At 45.7% G+C, this 21,738-nt stretch overlaps 1 protein-coding gene across 2 annotated transcripts in view; it reads left to right on the forward strand.

Annotated features, from left to right (window-relative positions):
- INTS9 (integrator complex subunit 9) overlaps window positions 1-21,738 on the forward strand; it is a 508,494-nt gene that overhangs the window by 463,675 nt on the left and 23,081 nt on the right. For both annotated transcript variants that reach the window (XM_086928012.1, XM_086928014.1), the window contains exons 14-15: window positions 15,815-15,982; window positions 18,138-18,242. In XM_086928012.1, the coding sequence (XP_086784138.1) occupies window positions 15,815-15,982; window positions 18,138-18,242 (273 nt within the window). The remainder of the gene's footprint in view (window positions 1-15,814; window positions 15,983-18,137; window positions 18,243-21,738) is intronic.

Below are 21,738 nucleotides of genomic sequence, written 5' to 3' on the forward strand. Positions count from 1 at the left end.
ACAATCTCTGACCTCCCTCAGTGCCCATATCCTGACCACTATGATCGATAAATGCCTCCTCAAATCTCGTAAAGAAATCAGAGACACTCTCATCCTTCTTTTGTTTGCAAGCGGACAGTTTGTCCCAATTCACCTTCATAGCTGGCATAAGTGTTTTCATCAGAGTGATAATTCTCTGGGGCAAAGCCGTAATTAGCTGTTCGGGCTTGGCCCCACCGACTTGCAATGCATCAGCAGCCCCCAATGCATTCCAATCACCGCCTAATTCCGCCGCATGGTCTTCCTGACGAATCTTTGCCCATACCGGTTGCGGCACGACATTGCCAAACAACATATCAATATCAGCAAGATTCATTATCGTAGCATCCACAAGCTGCGATAATTCTTTATAATACCCTGCAGGATTTTTGCGAGGGTCAGGCAAAGATTGCTTTACCTGCAAAACTTCCGACCGTTTCCATGGAAGATGTATCCACACTCTCTGAAAGTGCGGCAAGACTGCAGGATTTTGAGTAGCATCACCTGGCATCCACACTGGTGGAACTTTGCGCATGGGGTACTGACCAGGCGCTGCAAGCGGTCCCTCAATGTCCTCTAGAAACAATGCCCGAGGCATTATAGAAGGACGAAAAGACAACAACTGCTCGACAGCACATCGAACATTGGTGCCCACCAACATTCCGCTCGCAAACTGAAGCTGAAGATCAGTCAAAGCAGTCATGACATCGTCAGATGCATCAGCCGATATTTGGTCACGTAGAACCTTACACATTTCTTCAAAAACGAACCTTTGTGTCGGTATGTTGAATTGACAAAACGTATCTAACACCACACGTGGAGGATTTCTAAGGGGGTATTTCATCCAACCCATCGCCATATTATACAGTGTGTCACGTTCCCTACTACCGGGAAGCTGACTTCGTCTTTGAGGACCGTCCGAACCAGCGGACTCAAGAATAGGTCCAAGAGAATTGAAGAAGTTAGCAGCAACAGAAGGGGTACGACGTCGAACAGATGGAGAAGAAGAGTAACACAACGGGGTAACAAGAGAAGTACCAGGAACAGAAGAGACAGCAGAAGTAACCAGAACAGCAGGAGCAGCGGGAGCAGGAGTATGAGGAAGTACAAGCGGAGGAGCAGTAGGGACGGAAGCAGGTAGAGGAGCAGGAACGGGTTGAAGTACGGGGACAGGTTGTGGAACAGGAACGGGAGCAGGTGGAGGAACAGCGACAGGGGGAACCACTGGAGCTATGGTACCCTGTGCGTACGGAGGTGGTGATTTCAAGAGATAGGACCGCAAGGGGTCCTCTACTGATTCCTCCTTCTTATCCGTACCCGTCGGTAAAGCGGGGTAACACTTATCTACAGACATACGCTGCAATCTATCGAAAACTTCCTTTTCCTTTTCCTCCTTATCTCGCTGGAACTGCTCTGCGTTTCTTACCGTGGTAACAACTCCTTCTCTCTTATTACGTTTAATCTGTTTGATTTCTCTCTGTTTGGCTTCTTTACGCCACAACCGAAAGGAATCAAACATGGCCGGCCTTGCTTTTCTCTGGAACAATTTGGCTTCAAGATTGTCTAAAATCGGGGTCCCAAAACTACCATGAGGTGGCCAACTAAGGACACCGTCTTTTTTAGTATAGCGAACCCAACACTCATTGAATGTAATCGGACCTAAACCTGTACAGCTCATAAGTTGGAGTTCCAACCGGAGGCATCGGACACGAGTCCTCCAGTCGGGAATCCGTACCACAACGTCTAAAACAACTGAACAAAGTACTACGGCCAGGCATCTTGCACACTAACCGAGTTTCACAAACGTCAAGGGTTATAGGATTAACAATGTCCCTGCAAAGAGCAAAAACCCTCGGTTTTTGGCGACTGCAGACGTCAAATATCAAAACAAAGAACCAAGTACTAAGAACCACAAATGCAATGGAACCATGCAACAACTAAGCACCCACAACTAAGGACTCTGGGAGCGACCCACAAATACTTAACTCAAAGATCGATGGCGTCACCAGGAAGGCCCGTCAATCGTCTCGCTGTACCAAGGTCTACGCCAGGCGCTAAAACAGGTCTACAGTCAGGGCAGCAGTCCGTCGCAGCCGTCAGGAGGCGGGAATCTTCGCGGGAAAAGTCGTCGGGCCACTTGTTTCGACAACAGGATCGATGAAGCGGGGTGCACCTTCCCTCGGAGATTTCACACGAAGTTCCTCACGATCGTCGGGCTTGGACCGGTACCACTGATGCAGCCCGACGTTGGGCGCCAACTGAAGGACTGGGTTAATTTAAGACCCAGCGTTGCCAGGGATAACACCTGAAACCTTCGTGGGTAACCTGTTCCGGCGTACAAATGACAGAGACACGGGACACTTCCTTCGGCGTCAAAGATTCGAGGTTTATTACTGCAGGGAACAAAGAAGTCACAGGAAGTCCAACACGTGTAGGTTCGAGGAGTCTGATTCGACTTGCCTCTGTGGATCGCTCCTTTTATACAGTTTTCATGCATAAGATATCATAGTACACAAAGGTTTACAACTCGGTTCCCATCGTAAAGACCATAAGGGGTTGCTTTCATGTATTCAAGGCCCGGAACAGAAGTACAGAAACGTTTGGTAGTTCCCAACTGTAAAAGCCCATCTTCCCACCATTAGTACATTCCAATCAGCAGTAAACAAATCGAGGAAGGGACAGGAACAGGTGTAGAGGAAGACAGAAACAGTGGGGAGATCGGAAAGGGTGTAAAAGGGGTGGTATCGGGAAACACGAGCTGCAGGCATCAAAGGGGACGTGCTTAATGAATGCACAACTAAGACAATAGACCGGCACGGCAAGATGAGCCTCGAGCGGGCCATCTGCCTTACAGTGTCATCCCCCTCATCATAAAGACACTTTCAAAGGAAACGTGTCTTCCGCAGGAGTTTGGGAATCCCAGGGTCGCGAAGCGGACAGCGTCCGTTCGCTGGCTACTTGAGGGCAAGAGACAAAATGGATGCCGCATCTAAGATGGAACCCGTGGGCTCAGATGTAGAAACCCACGAAACAAACGAACGGTTTAGGCTAGCACAGCGAAAACGCGTACTCCCACTAAACTCGTCATTTGCGGTTCATAGATACCAGACTCGACCATATGAGTGCGAGTCAAAAACACCACTTACGATCATCACGGAACCTCAGGTCTACTGAGAAACCTCCACTGTTAGAGATGCTGGGTTATAGGACAGTTGCCTGTTCATTTTCTGAGAAGTGTATGGAGTTTGCCTTTAAAAAAGGCTATGCGTATGGTAGTGATCCAATGGTTTCTACATATGCCATCAGCGTTTGAGGAGGCGTGTTGTTGTACATGCCTCCATTGCCTCCAAGACACCCCGAGATTAACCTCTTTCTCCCAAATCTCCACTGAAAAGTTTCTCAACGTTTTACAGAAAGTCAAAAGTGGCTCCCCATCAGACCCAGCCCCCATTAGTAAATTGAAGCTAGTTGCTCCCACTATTGCTCCCCTTTTTACCAAGCTGATCAACGCCTCCTTTGAAAACGGTATAGTCCCGGCGAACTGGAAAAAAGCCACAGTCAAGGCTCTCATTAAAAAACCGCACTTGGATCCCACAGATCCTTCCAATTTTAGACCAATCTCATTGCTACCAGCTATGAGTAAAATAGCCGAACGAGTAGCAAATCATCAACTTTCGGAATTTTTAGAGACCAACCATCTTCTCCGCATGTCCCAGACAGGCTTTAGACCAGGACAAGGGACTGACACCGCATTGTTAGCCGTGGTCGAAGAAGCTAGGGGCATATTGGACGCAGGAGGATCAGTGGCAGTGATCCTCCTTCGACACGGTGGACCATGCAACCCTTGTCCAGCGCCTTGGTCTGATAGGAGTGGCGGATTCCGCTTTGGCCTGGATCTCATCCTTTCTCAAAGACAGGTTCTTTCAAGTTGCTGACGGGTATTCCGTCTCCAATGCTCAGTCTCTTAGGTGTGGTGTGCCTCAGGGATCTTCCCTGAGCCCCACACTTTTTAATGTTTACATGGCTCCCCTTGAGGATGTTGTCAAGCCGTTTGGCATTAAATCAATAATGTATGCTGATGACACCCAGCTGGTCGTCTCCCTTAACCAGTCTTACAACGCCTTGTCCAATCTGAGCAGCTGTCTGGAGAAGGTGCATCAATGGATGTGCGAATCAAGGTTAAAACTAAATGGGGAGAAATCTGAAATACTCCTCTTAGGAACCTCCAACAAAATTCCCACATCCCTTCCTTGGCCACCATGCATGGGAACGCCACCTATTCCCAAGTCCGAAGTCAAGAGTTTAGGGATATGGCTTGACCAGGATCTAAGTTTCAAAACTCAGGCGAGAAAAACGGCGGGAACCTGCTTCGGCCTGATAAAGATGGCTCGAAAGATTTTACATCTACTCCCGCTCCAGTCCAGGAAACTCCTGCTGCAGGGGCTTGTGAACTCCAGATTGGACTATGGAAATGTCCTGTATCTGGGGGCCCCAGCCTCGGTTGTCCACAGACTTCAATGCGCACAGAACGCGGCGGCGAGAATCCTCACAGGAACCTCAACGAGGAATTCGGCCAAACCAGCTCTCAGAAGTCTGCACTGGTTGCCAGTAAAGGAGAGGGTCAATTTCAAGACCCTGTGCATTACTCATAAAATTTTGCACAATGAAGGCCCTCCCATTCTTAGGACACTTGTGACTCATCAACAGTCAAGTCGACAATTAAGATCCAACTCTCTTTCCCTCGCCAATGTCCCTAGAATTAGGAAGGCCAGAACAGGCGGTCGCCTGTTCTCCTATAATGCTCCTAGACTTTGGAACGCCCTTCCTCTCTCCCTGAGGCAAGAACATAACCACCTCAGGTTTAGGAAACGCCTAAAAACCCTACTTTTTCCGTGAGCTCGTCTTCCTGACCATTCCTTCCCTCAGTACCGTGGTCTTTTTAGCGCCGGGATGCCCTAGGGTAGCTGCGCGCTCTAAAAAAAAAAAAAAAAAGGATTGTATTTTTATACTGTTGATGCTGTTGTTTCATACTAAGAGCTGCACTAGTTGAGCTGTCTAGGTTGGTGCTCCTGTGGCCTCTCGAAAGGATTAGAACGATTAGTTTTGCTAGGGAGGTGACTGGACATCTGTTTAAACCACCTTGTATGTTCAGGGCGTTTACACTTTCGGGCTGGACTATGTTTTGTGCTTTTCCAATTAGCCAGTGTGGTACCTGAAATTACATTTGTGTGCGAGGCTTGGCTGCGGTGTGCCTCGCGGAAAGAGGTAATCCTGCGGTAGCTGGAACTTGAAGATTCCTTGCTTGACTGTCTTTGTGGTGTTCTGAGCGGCGATTGACTCCCAAGACTAGGCTCAACATTTCAAACATGGTTTTCCTCCATACAGAGGTGTGTTTCTTTGCCAGTTCATGGGTGAGAGTTAGTGAAACGAGAGAGGATGGGTAGGATCCTGCCTCCATTCCTTCATGGTGAGGCTGTATACTGCAATCCTGCTGGAAGGAAGTATCTGAAAGGTTAGAATGACTCATTCTCGGGTGCTTCACTGTTGAGAGTGCTCCACCGTGCTGTTGTTTGTTTGGAACTCTGTATCAAAAGATCAAAGTACTGCTTGTTTAGAGAAGGATGATAATAAGTGGAGAGAACATTTGTGTTTTTTGGCCATTTTTGGGGGGTTTGAAAATGTGCAGCTTTTTGTGTTCCCTGGTGTTCAAGCAAGAGCAGTTAATATGTGAGGTGGTTGTGCACTTTATCAGGTGTCTATGCCACTTACTGTTTTCATCTACTTGCTATTATTATGCTGTATATTGCCATGTAAAAGTAACACAACGTTTTCTAAAGTGTAGTATTTGATGCTGAAAGGGTTGTTGGTGAAAAAGGTTTAAACCCCCTGAAACGGGGAGTCTAATAATTTATGATGTTGAAATTGGTGATGCCCTGATGAAATGTGTGATAAGTTCATTTCTGATGTTCACACGATGTTGTCCGGCTGAACTAAGCAATGTGGTTGTTTCGGCATTTAGGATTGAAGACCCCTGCAGGAAAACCACTTTACTGCTTGTTTGCCCTACACACAATGTAGTAGTTTCCACATGTGGTAAATGTGGTAAATGAAGGTGGGTACGTGAAGGGTGTTTGATGAATCGTCTGCCTTGGGTGAATGAAGATGCTTCCTATGTGGTGAATGAGTGTGTGTATGACCACAACTCTGCCAAATATGTAGGTTGTGCAGATTCTTGTAGTTTTGTTGTATGGAAGAGAGGTGTTGGAACTTGTGTAGGGAGTGTGGTGTATTATATCATAGTGTATTACCTTGTCTGAGAGTGAATGAGGATGCTGTGCACTGTAGAGTATGAGAAGGTGCTATGCCGTCTGCTGACGCTAGCAGTGGGTGGCTGTCTGGTTGGTTGAGGCTCCTAGAGCATGGTGGGTATGAACTTATCTTGTATTTGTGTATCCAGCAACTAGGAGAGTAAAAAGCACAAGGGGCTTTGCTATTACACTGGTCATCCCCTGTGCAATACATTTGACTTATCCCAGGGAAGAGCAAAATTACCATAAAATATTTTCCTTGCATCTAATTTATAGACCAAGCATGTGGAGTGTGTAGGATATGTGTGTATGTTATATGTATATATATATATATATATATATATATATATATCGATTCTCACCTAGCAAAGCAGCCGCTATGCCACTGCACTCCAATCCAGCCTCTCACAATATCCAAACAAGAAAGCGCGTATGCTCGAATTTAACTTTTATTATTTCGGTTCCAGCATGGTGTCAATGAAATCACAAAAACACCCAACGCGTTTCGGCGAAAACACTCGCCTGGGTCACGGGTGGCCAGTGTAACGGAAATGAACCTTTTAAATAAAGTTATTGTGATACTAAGTGCACGTGTGAAAATAAACAAAGGACATGGAACATTTAACATTGGCGGCTATCTTGTAGTGATGTGCAACGCAAATAGACCGTTAATACTTTAGTTTCTATCTTTCTGCATACAAAATTAGTTTATTTTTTCATTATTAATTCATAATGTCTGTAACATAGTTCATGTTACCATTCCCAGTGGAAAATACAATAAAATTATGCTGTACAGAATTCACACTGTTCCAACTGAAAATCCCCTTTCAGCCGAAATGGGGTTAGTGGGGTAAGCCGCCACCTTTAACATTCTCCTGTGATTATTAATTCATAATGTCTGTAACACATTTCTTTTCACTTTTCCAAGTGGAAAATTCATCCCATATTTAAACGGACACATTGTCAACTATATATCTCACAATAAAGTCGTACTGTGCAGAATTTATGATGTTCCAAATGATAATACCCTTTCAACCAAAATGGGGTTAGTGGTGTGAGTTGCCACATTTAACCTTCTCAAGTGATCTATCATTGACCTAATGGATTCAACAATGAGCATATGATCAAAAATTATGAGTGTCACTAATATTCAGAAAATAATAATAATAGTAATCAAGCGCAAGTGCGTCAAATTCCAACAATAAATCCCAAGTAGGATAAGAGTTCACTCAATGAAATCACAAGTCCATCATGCTATTGTCCATCAGTGAATTGTTCAAATATAACCTGTACTTCCCCAGTGGGAGGAGAAAGAGAGTCTCACATAGGATATCATATGCTGTTAATCACAACATGTTCCACAACCGCTAGCATTCCTCCGCAATCCTGTACATAGCTGGGAGAGAAAAGAAAAGAAGGGTACGAACCTGTCAAAAATTGAATGTTACATGCTATTCACTACAAGTTACCGATATTCGTCTCATGAAAGTGCCTAAACCTTAAATCCATTGTGATAATGTTTCAAAACAATTACTTAAAAACCAGTAATTCTACGTTGTCTCGCAGGGGCTCAGAGTTTTGTATTATATACACGATCATACTATGGGCAACATTTCCTACTCAAGAACATCAATAAAATTATCATCATTTAAGAATGATATCCATATACAGCAAAATTCATTCACCAAGATGCCATACCATTTCCTCCTCAGAGTTGAGGCCACCTGGAATAAGAGTGTCAAGGTTCACAATATACCTGTTTTCTAACTGTCGCAACTTACGAATCTTGTCTCCTTCTCTCTTCATAGGGGGTAGTTTGTCTATTACAAACAATTTGAGGAGGTTGCGATTGCTGTTATGTTGTTCCTCGAAATGTCGGGCAACAGGTGAGGTTTGTTCTTTATTTTGAATTGCCCTCATGTGTTGTAACACCCGTGTTTTGGCAGGGAACATAGTGCTTCCTACATACTTCTTCGGGCAGGGACAGACCAGTACATAAACACAATATTCTGATAGACAGGTTAGATGTTTCTCGATGTTTTTATCCTTATCCTCAATCGGCTAATGTACTTTCTTTACATTTGTGCTGTACCTACAGGCTTTACACTTCATACATGTAAAGAAACCCTGGATGTTAGTGGTACTGGGCCTGATGGTACTGACCTCATTATGACTGACCTTGTTTCTAAGTGTGTCTGCCCTGCGGTAAGTTATTCTAGGATGGTCTCCCAAGACTTCACTCAAAGTGGGTTCTGTCCCAAGAACCTTCCAGTGTTTGTTGAGGCTCTTTTGGACTCTCCATGATTTCGAGTGGAATGTGGAGATGAATCTAATGGTTTCCTTTTCTCCACCTGTTCTTTCCTGTTCTGGGTTCACTAGTGAGGAGTGGCTAATCTTACTAGCATTTTGAAATGCCTGGTCTATAATGGTCTGGTTGTAGCCTCTCTCCCTGAAGCGTTCTTTCATGTGCTCCCCTTCCTCAAGAAAATCTTGATCCCTGCTGCAATTCCTCCGAGCCCGGAGGAATTCTCCAAACGGAATACTGCGGATCAATGCTCTGGGGTGACCACTCTCTGCATGAAGCAGTGTATTTCCTGCAGTTTCCTTCCGAAACAGCTTCATCGCCAGCCTTTCTTCAAAAATTTCGATGGATAAATCTAGGAATACTGCTTTAGAATCACTGATCTTACCCTCTAGGGTCAGGTTGAGGTCATTCTTGTTGAGATCTTGGATGAATAGTTCGGCGAGGTCGCCAGAACCATCCCAGATGATAAATAGGTCGTCTATGTACCGCAGCCATACTCTCACATGGCTGCTGTACAGATCACTGGTCCTGGCCACTTGCTGCTCCCAGCTCACCATGAACAGATTAGCAAAGCTGGGAGCAAAGCAAGTTTCCATCGCCGTCCCTTGTTTCTGCCGATAGTAGGTCTCATTTAAGATGAAATAATTTTGTTCAAGACAAAATGTCATCATCCGGATGATCATGTCTGTGTGATCCAGGTAGGAGATGGATCTTCTCTTCAGAAACAGACGACAAGCGTCGATTCCGTCGCCATGTCCTATTGATGTGTATAAACTACACACATCCAGTGTGATAAACAAGTAACTTTCCTGCCATATAAAATCCTTAAGTTTGTTAAGGAAGTCTCGGCTGTCTCTCAGATAAGAGGGGACTTCTTCAACAAAAGGTCGTAAAAAGTAATCAATGTATCTCGATGTGTTCTCTAACAGAGAACCAATCGAGGACACAATTGGTCTTCCCGGGGGGGCTCGTGGGGTTATATTTGAACAATTAACTGATGGACAATAGCATGATGGACTTGTGATTTTATTGAGTGAACTCTTATCCCACTTGGGATTTATTGTTGGAATTTGACGCACTTGCGCTTGATTACTATTATTATTATTTTCTGAATATTAGTGACACTCATAATTTTTGATCATATGCTCATTGTTGAATCCATTAGGTCAATGATAGATCACTGGAGAAGGTTAAATGTGGCAACTCACACCACTAACCACATTTCGGTTGAAAGGGGATTATCATTTGGAACATCATAAATTCTGCACAGAACGACTTTATTGTGAGATATATATAGTTGACAATGTGTCAGTTTAAATATGGGATGAATTTTCCACTTGGAATAGTGAAAAGAAATGTGTTACAGACATTATGAATTAATAATCACAGGAGAATGTTAAAGGTGGCGGCTTACCCCACTAACCTCATTTCGGCTGAAAGGGGATTTTCAGTTGGAACAGTGTGAATTCTGTACAGCATAATTTTATTGTATTTTCCACTGGGAATGGTAAAATGAACTATGTTACAGACATTATGAATTAATAATGAAAAAAGAAACTAATTCTGTATGCAGAAAGGTAGAGACTAAAGTATTAACGGTCTAATTGCGTTGCACATCACTACAAGATGGCCGCCAATGTTAAATGTTCCATGTCCTTTGTTTTTTTTCACACGTGCACTTAGTATCACGATAACTTTTTTAAAAGGTTAATTTCCGTTACACTGGCCACCCGTGACCAAGGCGAGTGTTTTCGCCGAAACGCGTTGGGTGTTTTTGTGATTCCGTTGACACCATGCTGGAACCGAAATAATAAAAGTTAAATTCGAGCACACGGGCTTTCTTGTTTGGATATTGTGAGAGGCTGGATTGGAGTGCAGTGGCATAGCGGCTGCTTTGCTGGGTGAGAATCGATATTTTCCGGGGCGACCTCTATCCCTGGTTTTTGCACCGCAGTCTCGGGTCCCGGTGATATGGAGGAAGGAGCTGTGGATATATATATATATATATATATATATATATATATATATATATATATATATATATATATATATATATATATATATATATGTGTGTGTGTGTGTGTGTGTGTGTGTACACACCTCTCTTTCTCTTTCTCTCTCTCTCTCTCTCTCTCTCTCTCTCTCTCTCTCTCTCTCTCTCTCTCTCTCTCTCTCTCTCTCTCTCTCTCTCTCTCTCTCTCTCTCTCTCTCTCTCTCTCTCTCTCTCTCTCTCTCTCTCTCTCTCTCTTCCCCCCCCCCCCCCCTATATCTGTTGGATGGCAGAGGAAGGTAGTAGTAGGGACAGAGGTGGAAGAAGAGAAACAGGGCGCCATAAGAATAAAGGTGAACGATAGGTGAAGGCAGCCTGACTAATTACAGGTAAAGTGACATTTAACCAAGATACAGCAACCATTGGCGAAGGGAGTGTGCAGAAAAAGAGCCGGTAATACAAACAAATTAAAATTCGCTTCTTTTGGATTGCTACCGAAGTCTCAAGAAGTTCACGCTGTAGGGAGGGAACTGTTTGGGGCAGCAAATTGTTTTTGATCACAAGATATGGGGAGAATACGGAGAAGGTTCGTTGTTTGTCAATTTCAGTTTGAGTATGGAAAGGACCAAGGATGTGTGCATAATAGAATCTATTTTGAGAATGGAGTGATAGGGGTATGAGTTGAAATCTGAATTCTAGTAACATTTTCACTGCTGAGGGAAAATGAGGAACTGTATTCCAACACACACTTAAACAAAATAGGCATATTTCCTTTATATTAAGCACATTTATGGAGGATACAGGATATTTATTTCTTTTTTCAACTTTATTATTTAGGGACACAGCCTAACCTATTTCAATTAGAAACAAAGACTAATGGAGGTTGAATGTATTTTACCAATAGGCCCCGATAATAGAAGGCACTTGCAAATTATGCGAATAAGGTATAGAGCAAAGTGATGCCGCCCTCTGAGAAGCACATGAAGGGTGGAGTCAAGAATGCCATTGCTTTACACTGAGGGAATTGGTGAGCTTAGAGGCGGGATGGAGATAAGCCAATCAGGATACAACTTGACAAATTGGACTGAAGACCATGGCTATAATAAACAACCTGGCAGTGAAGGCACAGAAACTTTTAGTCTGAGAAGAGGACACCAGGAGCATTCCTTTGGTAAGAATGTATTTACATATTATTATAAAAAGGATTTTACCTTCAAAAAAATATGTATCTTAGGAGGAGATAGTGATTTTTGACAGAGTACCTACACAGGGCTTCGAGGCATACGTTGAGAACAATTGGAGAATATGCCATCTATGTGGACGATTAAAAAGCAGTGACTGCTCTTCAAGAGTGAATGAATGCCTGGGAGCTTGTGATTCAGTGCAAGGAGGGTCAGGATGCCAAATGCAGGTATTACCAGGGATGTGTAATTAATAGCTCATTTTGCACCATTCCTCGTCTGTCACATCTACACAACAAATGTCAATAAGTGAAGATCTGACAAGAGGCTTACTGCTTTCCCAAGAGGTTGTCGGTTTCTGTTCCTGTAGCTAACACAACCTCTGGTTCAATTTCCTGCGTCTGTCAACCACGGTAGACCTCAAAGGTTCTTGCAAGAGTCGAATGACATACGTTTCACATATTGTTGGGAACCTGCTGATTCACAGTTAAGGAGAAGTCTTGTGGAGGTAGTTATTTATTTTCTGAATCCCACGGTGTACAGCAGAGTCGGGCAGTCTCTTATGTTCGACTAAATCTGTACTCCTCTTTCCATGATCCCTTCTCTCCAGTGCTTTTTTTTCCTCCCCTCACAGTTGGAAATAGGCGTTTTTAGTGTGATGCTCCTTCCTGTGCCAGTTTAACTGAGGCAAAGGACCTGAGTCTTAAAGCACAACTTTTGGCCTCCCTCTCCCGGCTGCTAGAGACACGGCATTTGATGAGTAGCGTAAGAATATATAATGCAGAAGGTACGGTGGCAACAGGGGGCCCAGGATTGTGAAGGGGTCCTCTGCAGTCCAGAGTATGGTGATAATTATATGCCTACAGGTGGGCATGGGGGTCCCTTTTCCTTGTTTACATTAGGGCCCAAGGCAAACTTGCCACAACACTGTGCCTGGCTCACCTTGGTGGCCAAGTCCTGTGACGTTATCGTCTAAGTAGATTTGATTTCTCATAACTCTTTTCTCCCCCTCTTCTTCTTTGTCTTGGCCACCAAGTTCATCCTCTTCAAAGGACATGTCTGGCATCCCGCCCCCTCGCTTCACATCCTCCTCCTTTTATTTTCTGCAGTGTGGACCTCTGGCTTCTGATCCTAAATTTGTGATTATTGTAAAATGTAACATTTCAGTTTTTAGCCCTTAAGAAATATAGAATTTTTAAAGTAAATATTGCATTTTGCCTTTTCATTGCTTTCTTATTCTGTAAACGGAAACAGTCCAAAGTAAAGTGTTCATCAAAGATTATAGTTTGTGTACCTTAGAACCTTATTATCAGTGGAGTTTGAAACCTGGAGCAGATCAGAAGGATCAGCAGAACCCAAGCCCCAGTCCTCAAAGCTCTCGATTCGTAGACGATTTTCTAATGCAGAGAAAAATACATTCTCAGTCGAACTCCAGCATAGAGGATTTAATTAATGAATGTATTTGCTTGTCCTGGCTTCAAAGTTGTAATGGCGCTGGTAAACCAAGAATGGACCTACACAACAGAAAAGTCAATGATGGATGGGGAACCAAGAACATACACAGAACCAGAAGATCTGGCTAGTTGTGGTGGCGGGGTGGCCAAGCGCAATATAGAACACTTGGGGTACAACGGAGCTCCCTCCCCACCTACCAGTTGAAGACTGGGAATCGGTGCCTGCGGGCGAAACGGGTGGGTTACCAAAGCAGGGGCTGTCCCAGGAAATGGGAAAAGGTGTTGTTCAACTTGGCCATATACCGGGGATATTGAACACAAAGGGGTGGTTTGGGAAATGGGTGGAATTTGATTTTGTTGTATGATATCAATAGAGGTTTGAGATGTTTGACAGTCACACCAAATATGTCTTTGTTTGCTTGCAATGTCATTTATTTGATGCTGCCTGCACTTACTACTGTGTATATTGAGCACTTGTGTTGACTACTATCTTCACTGTATGATAAGCACAGTTTAATAAAGAGTTTTTAGAATGGACATACTCAACAGAAAAGTCAAAAGATAGATGGGGAAAAAACACACTGACAGGCAAGATTCAAACTCCTGCAATACAATATAGTTCACCATGTGTATCTCACCCCATGTAGATTGCATAGAATTTACCCAACCCGAAGTGATGAGTGGCCAAGATGAAGATCACAGGTGGCCGACTTCCTCTATTTGATTTGGGGGTGCCCGTCACTTGGCTCCTATTGGGATGCGGTGCTAACACACCTTCAGAGAGCCACTGGGTGGTTGATCCCTAAAGCGATCCGACAGCTGCTGAGCAGCCTAATACCTACTCCTAAAAAACAAAAATTAAGTAGGCGTTTTCTTTCCCTGGGATTGGTGCTCGCAAAGAGATGAATCATAATAGTATGGCTCCGTCCTAGACCTCCGCAGGTAGGGGAATGGATGAACGTCATTTGTGAATGGACAACAGCGGAAAGGGTACGAATGAAGATGGTGCGTAAAGATGAGAAGCTAGAAGAAGACCTCCAGGCATGGTATCAAATGTTACAGGATCTGAAGGGGGAGCAGGACAAAGGGACTACAGTGTCTACACACAGGAAAGGGGCAACACCACACAGGGTAAGTTAGGATAAGGGTGTATCACAATACAAGCCTGACATTAAGGTAGAGTGTATAATTAGCATGCACAAGCCCATTATAGCCGGGTTTATAGCTGAGAGGGGAGAGGGGTAGGGAAGGACATACCCAAGTTAGGATTGGCATGATGTTTGTAAGCCACAGAGGAGTGTATCAGAGATACACATGACATCAATGGAGGGGATACGGATGGGAACTCTCACTCCAACTACTCAGATCTCATGACTTGTACAGATAATGTTTTGCAATATCGAAGATGACGGGACTGAACCCGATGAGATGCTGGATAAAAGGGAATAGGGGACCGCTTGATGTCTCAATATTTGGCTGTAATATTGTTTTTATGAAATTTAAATGCCAATAAAGTTAACTTTAAAAAAACACATTGACAGCAGAGCAAAGTACAGCAGGCACAGGGTCAGCAGAATAAACAGAATTTCAGGTCCTTCCTGAAACGGTTATTAAAGCATGTGAAGTGGAAGTCCAGTGGGAGTCTGTTTCAGAGACAACAGCCGAGTATCTCACAAGTCTTACTCTGAGCCAGTGAGCAAAAAGGCAGAAGATTCGAAGAAGCATGGGGCGTCACCAAGTTGGTCTGGAAGGCAAACCCATGGTTATAGTAAACCTGATAAATGAACCCTAAACTCTTCAGGTGGACCCATTGATTAGTTGGGAGCTAATGGAAGAATTTCTAGCCCACATGGTCAAAGTTCTGCAGTTCCAACACCAACCACACCTCCATATTTTCAGTCCGCCACTGTCTTCGCAGTGCTATCTCCGGCAGGCTGAGGACATGACATACCCATAGTCAGTCCATTGCAGAAAGCAGGCTCTTATCACCTCCACTCTCACAGGACTGGGGGGGAAAGGAGCAGGACTTTTATGAGAATTCACAGTCACACGTAACACAGTGACCAGGCTTTCTGGATTTGGGGTGGAAAGAAAGATCAGAATGAAATGTGGTATCATATGCTGGTCCCTTTCCTATTCTGTTCATATTGGAATATGTTCTAAGCATATGGGCCATGGCACAGGTTCTCAAGTGTTATAACACTGCCCTGTTTATTCTAAAATCAATTACCGCAAGGAAAAGTATTGAGCTATAAATTAGTAATAGGTAACAGCAAATGCTTGTATTTTTTTTTAATATGCGCTAATTTTTATGTTTTAAATGATCTGTGCTTTTATGGCTGTTTGTTATGGTCGAATAAAGATTTTGATGATGATGACCTGTAAAGCTTTTATTGGTCTTAACTCTTCTCTTGCTTTACTTTGATCATTACTTTCTGTGACGCAGCCTTAACCTAAGAATGTTTGATTATTTATCTTGTGTGTGCAAATACTTCCACGAGTAAAATGTGTTCTGATTTCTGCCTGGGCTCTGATTTTGTACTTTATTTCTTCCACAGCCTGTCCATGTTGTTTGTCCTGAGCAGTACACACAGCCCCCACCCGCACAATCCCATCGCACAGACCTGATGATAGACTGCCAGCCACCCCCCATGTCCTACCACCGAGCTGAGGTTCTCACCCTCCCCTTTAAGCGCCGCTTTGAGAAGATTGAGATTATGCCAGAGGTGAGTGACCGAGGCAACAATATCAGCCTACAAATCTCCAAGGGTACCAAATTAAAGATGTTCATTATGTTATGTTCTCTGGAGTTTACAAGTGGTCATCAGTAATGCGATTTTGGGGCATAAGCGAGGAATCAAAAAGGCTTCAAGGAAGACGGAAAAACTAAAGTTGAGGGATACAGATAACAAGGAAACCTACACCACTTCCTTTCATTAAGCTATTTATATATTTGTTTTTCTTTTTTTATAAAAAAAATATGTTATTGTTTGGCTCAGTAATATTTACCCCTTGCCCAGCCAAGCCTATTTGCAACTTTAGTTATTTGGGCTGACGCAGGAAATCTTCAGTCCGTAGAAGTTGGCAAAGACTTTATAAATTTACCAATTACCACTGCAACTCCAAAATGAGCATTCTTGTGATTCACAGGGTGTGCAGTAGACTTCTTTAGCAAAAGACTGACCACTTGTGAAACCCTTCCATAGTCCACCTATAGAGAATGTGCTGTGAAAGGTACCGGTGGCCGACAACTGATGGTCCTAGTGAAGCCTCAGCTCAGCTTATTTCCTTCCAACCTTAAGAGTTCTTATTTCAAAAACTTCTTTCCAAGTCTCCTCTTCTGCCGACTTTGGCTGCTCAGACTCCATCTCTCTCCGTTTTGGACAAAGGTGGGCCTCTAACTGTCTTTTCTCTGTAACCTGCCTCTCCTCTTCATCAGTTGGCTCCCTACCCTGCTCGATCTGAACCCCCTCCTCCATGTCTCCTGCAAAGCATCTGTAGGGATCGTAGATATGTCTTGCAGGACTCTGTTCTGGCCCTGGCCTTTTCTGAGATTATTCATGACTTCTGCCCTGTTTCTCAATTTAAGATCTCACCAGTGCATGCTTTTAGAGCGGCGCCTCGCAATCCCCAGTCGCGTACACCGCAGGCGCGGCCACATGACACCGAGGCAGGCCTCAGACTCCGGGCCAGTCGGGAGTTTCAGATGGCCCACTCCGTTTGCCACGGTGCCACCTTCCACCCGGTGCACAACAGGAGAGTGCCCAGGGCACCACCAGTGTTTTCAGGTGCAGGATGGTGGGAGAGAGTGGTTGCTGCCTAGCATTATTGAGGACAGTGAGGAGTTCCGACGGAGCTTCAACGTCGTGCGGCCATTGCGGTTGGCAGCTTGGCCACCCCCCTTTCCAACTATATAGTTAAGAAATATTAAGCCCTGTTCCTTTTATGCATTGATACCTGATGGTGTACATTTAATGATACTCTGGTCTTTGGTTATCCCTGCAAAATGTTGCAACAGAGAAATAATGCAACTATTGAGTTGGATGTCGAGCATGTGCCTGTAATTTGGGCAACAAACTGATGGAAGGAATGCTTGAATGAATCTCGGGCAAAGGCGAGGCTCTGGACTTCATTGCAGTCCATTGTTTGTCACCCACTGTGCCACTCTAGGCAGACACCTATCATATTGAAATGAGTCCTGGTCCTGCTGCACTGTGCTAGCCACGTGGCCTCCAGACACAACATACGCCTCCCCAGACACGACTTGAGCTATACCTCAGCAGTGAGGTATAGCTTAAGTCCTGTGGCACCGTGAGCACGAGCCCCACAATTTTGTCGCAATTACGACCTCCACTGCAACAAACAAGGAAGTGAATGAATGCTTGAATCATTCTCAACCACTAGGGATCACCTGTAGCTGAGATTAAATCACGCATTTCATCCATCACCTCGCTGTTTGTTATATTTTGGTCCATACATGCCTCAGAATGGACCCCTGTCATTTTATGTACGTAGTGCATGACTGTCCTGACATGAGAGTCGTGCCAGTAATGGTTCTGGCTGGCAAGGAATGTGCTGGTTCTGCTCGGACCCTCATCAGTGCTCGTGCACTGGACCTGGCCTATTCTGCATTGTAGAATCACTCTTCACATGGTCAGTTTGGTCATCAGGATTCAGATTCAATCCGCTCCATCCCACATTTACATGTTTTGAGTCACTCTAAACAGGTCTTGTCTCCCGTGCGCAGCTGGAATCTTGTCTACAGTTCGTAAGTGCATGCTTGCAATATGTGCTACTATGCTGGCCAATGCACAGCTGGGCTCCTCACAGATAATCACTGGGTCAAATAATTAATCTGCGTGTATTTGTCTTTATTTATAGCTTGCGGACTCCCTGGTGCCCACGGAGATTAAGCCTGGTATTTCCCTAGCCACTGTCTCTGCCATCCTGCACAGCAAAGACAACAAGCATGTGCTGCAGCCTCAGGTATGTTGTGAGATGCACAGTACTGCAACATCATGTATGTTGTGAGATGCGCAGTGCTGCAGCCTCAGGTATGTTGTGAGATGCGCATTGCTGCAGCCTCAGGTATGTTGTAAGATGCGCAGTGCTGCAGCCTCAGGTATGTTGTGAAATGCGCAGTGCTGCAGCCTTAGGTATTTTGTGAGATATGCAGTGCTGCAGCCTCAGGTATGTTGTGAGATGCGCAATGCTGCAGCCTCATGTATGTTGTGAGATGCGCAGTGCTGCAGCCTTAGGTATGTTGTGAGATATGCAGTGCTGCAGCCTCAGGTATGTTGTGAGATGCGCAGTGCTGCAGCCTCAGGTATGTTGTGAGATGCGCAGTGCTGCAGCCTCAGGTATGTTGTGAGATGCGCAGTGCTGCAGCCTCAGGTATGTTGTGAGATGCGCAGTGCTGCAGCCTCAGGTATGTTGTGAGATGCGCAGTGCTGCAGCCTCAGGTATGTTGTGAGATGCGCAGTGCTGCAGCCTTAGGTATGTTGTGAGATATGCAGTGCTGCAGCCTCAGGTATGTTGTGTGATGCGCAGTGCTGCAGCCTCAGGTATGTTGTGAGATGCTCAGTGCTGCAGCCTCAGGTATGTTGTGAGATGCGCAGTACGGCAACATCATGTATGTTGTGAGATGCGCAGTGCTGCAGCCTCAGGTATGTTGTGAGATTCGCAGTGCTGCAGCCTCAGGTATGTTGTGAGATGTGCAGTGCTGCAGCCTCAGGTATGTTGTGAAATGCGCAGAGCTGCAGCCTTAGGTATGTTGTGAGATATGCAGTGCTGCAGCCTCAGGTATGTTGTGTGATGCGCAGTGCTGCAGCCTCAGGTATGATGTGAGATGCTCAGTGCTGCAGCCTCAGGTATGTTGTGAGATGCGCAGTACGGCAACATCATGTATGTTGTGAGATGCGCAGTGCTGCAGCCTCAGGTATGTTGTGAGATTCGCAGTGCTGCAGCCTCAGGTATGTTGTGAGATGTGCAGTGCTGCAGCCTCAGGTATGTTGTGAAATGCGCAGAGCTGCAGCCTTAGGTATGTTGTGAGATATGCAGTGCTGCAGCCTCAGGTATGTTGTGAGATGCGCAATGCTGCAGCCTCATGTATGTTGTGAGATGCGCAGTGCTGCAGCCTCAGGTATGTTGTGAGATGCGCAGTGCTGCAGCCTCAGGTATGTTGTGAAATGCGCAGTGCTGCAGCCTTAGGTATGTTGTGAGATATGCAGTGCTGCAGCCTCAGGTATGTTGTGAGATGCGCAGTGCTGCAGCCTCAGGTATGTTGTGAGATGCGCAGTGCTGCAGCCTCAGGTATGTTGTGAGATGCGCAGTGCTGCAGCCTCAGGTATGTTGTGAGATGCGCAGTGCTGCAGCCTCAGGTATGTTGTGAGATGCGCAGTGCTGCAGCCTCAGGTATGTTGTGAGATGCGCAGTGCTGCAGCCTTAGGTATGTTGTGAGATATGCAGTGCTGCAGCCTCAGGTATGTTGTGTGATGCGCAGTGCTGCAGCCTCAGGTATGTTGTGAGATGCTCAGTGCTGCAGCCTCAGGTATGTTGTGAGATGCGCAGTACGGCAACATCATGTATGTTGTGAGATGCGCAGTGCTGCAGCCTCAGGTATGTTGTGAGATTCGCAGTGCTGCAGCCTCAGGTATGTTGTGAGATGTGCAGTGCTGCAGCCTCAGGTATGTTGTGAAATGCGCAGAGCTGCAGCCTTAGGTATGTTGTGAGATATGCAGTGCTGCAGCCTCAGGTATGTTGTGTGATGCGCAGTGCTGCAGCCTCAGGTATGATGTGAGATGCTCAGTGCTGCAGCCTCAGGTATGTTGTGAGATGCGCAGTACTGCAACATCATGTATGTTGTGAGATGCGCAGTGCTGCAGCCTTAGGTATGTTGTGAGATGCGCAGTGCTGCAGCCTCAGGTATGTTGTGAGATGCGCAGTGCTGAAGCCTCAGGTATGTTGTGAAATGCGCAGAGCTGCAGCCTTAGGTATGTTGTGAGATATGCAGTGCTACAGCATCAGGTGTGTTGTGAGATGCGCAGTGCTGCAGCCTCAGGTATGTTGTGAGATGCTCAGTGCTGCAGCCTCAGGTATGTTGTGAGATGCGCAGTACTGCAACATCATGTATGTTGTGAGATGCGCAGTGCTGCAGCCTCAGGTATGTTGTGAGTTGCAAAGTGCTGCAGCCTCAGGTATGTTGTGAGATGCGCAGTGCTGCAGCCTTAGGTATGTTGTGAGATATGCAGTGCTGCAGCCTCAGGTATGTTGTGAGATGCGCAGTGCTGCAGCCTCAGGTATGTTGTGAGATGTGCAGTGCTACAGCATCAGGTGTGTTGTGAGATGCGCAGTGCTGCAGCCTCAGGTATGTTGTGAGATGCTCAGTGCTGCAGCCTCAGGTATGTTGTGAGATGCGCAGTGCTGCAGCATTAGGTGTGTTGAGATGCGAAGTGCTGCAGCCTCTGGTGTGTTGTGAGATGTGCAGTGCTGCAGCCTCAGGTATGTTGTGAGATGCGCAGTGCTGCAGCCTCAGGTATGTTGTGAGATGCGCAGTGCTGCAGCCTTAGGTATGTTGTGAGATGCGCAGTGCTGCAGCCTCAGGTATGTTGTGAGATGCTCAGTGCTGCAGCCTCAGGTATGTTGTGAGATGTGCAGTGCTACAGCATTAGGTGTGTTGAGATGCGAAGTGCTGCAGCGTCAGGTATGTTGTGAGATGCGCAGTGCCGCAGCCTCAGGTATGTTGTGAGATGTGCAGTGCTGCAGTCTCAGGTATGTTGTGAGAGTGGCAGTGCTGCAGCCTCAGGTATATTGTGAGATGTGCAGTGCTACAGCATCAGGTGTGTTGTAAGATGCGCAGTGCTGCAGCCTCAGGTATGTTGTGAGATGCTCAGTGCTGCAGCCTCAGGTATGTTGTGAGATGCGCAGTGCTGCAGCCTCAGGTATGTTGTGAGATGCGCAGTGCTGCAGCCTCAGGTATGTTGTGAAATGCGCAGTGCTGCAGCCTTAGGTATGTTGTGAGATATGCAGTGCTGCAGCCTCAGGTATGTTGTGAGATGCGCAGTGCTGCAGCCTCAGGTATGTTGTGAGATGCGCAGTGCTGCAGCCTCAGGTATGTTGTGAGATGCGCAGTGCTGCAGCCTCAGGTATGTTGTGAGATGCGCAGTGCTGCAGCCTCATGTATGTTGTGAGATATGCAGTGCTGCAGCCTCAGGTATGTTGTGTGATGCGCAGTGCTGCAGCCTCAGGTATGTTGTGAGATGCTCAGTGCTGCAGCCTCAGGTATGTTGTGAGATGCGCAGTACTGCAACATCATGTATGTTGTGAGATGCGCAGTGCTGCAGCCTCAGGTATGTTGTGAGATGCGCAGTGCTGCAGCCTCAGGTATGTTGTGAGATGTGCAGTGCTGCAGCCTCAGGTATGTTGTGAAATGCGCAGAGCTGCAGCCTTAGGTATGTTGTGAGATATGCAGTGCTGCAGCCTC

This window comes from Lissotriton vulgaris, chromosome 6, assembly GCF_964263255.1.
Source record: "Lissotriton vulgaris chromosome 6, aLisVul1.2, whole genome shotgun sequence".
In the NCBI taxonomy this organism is placed as follows: domain Eukaryota; kingdom Metazoa; phylum Chordata; class Amphibia; order Caudata; family Salamandridae; genus Lissotriton; species Lissotriton vulgaris.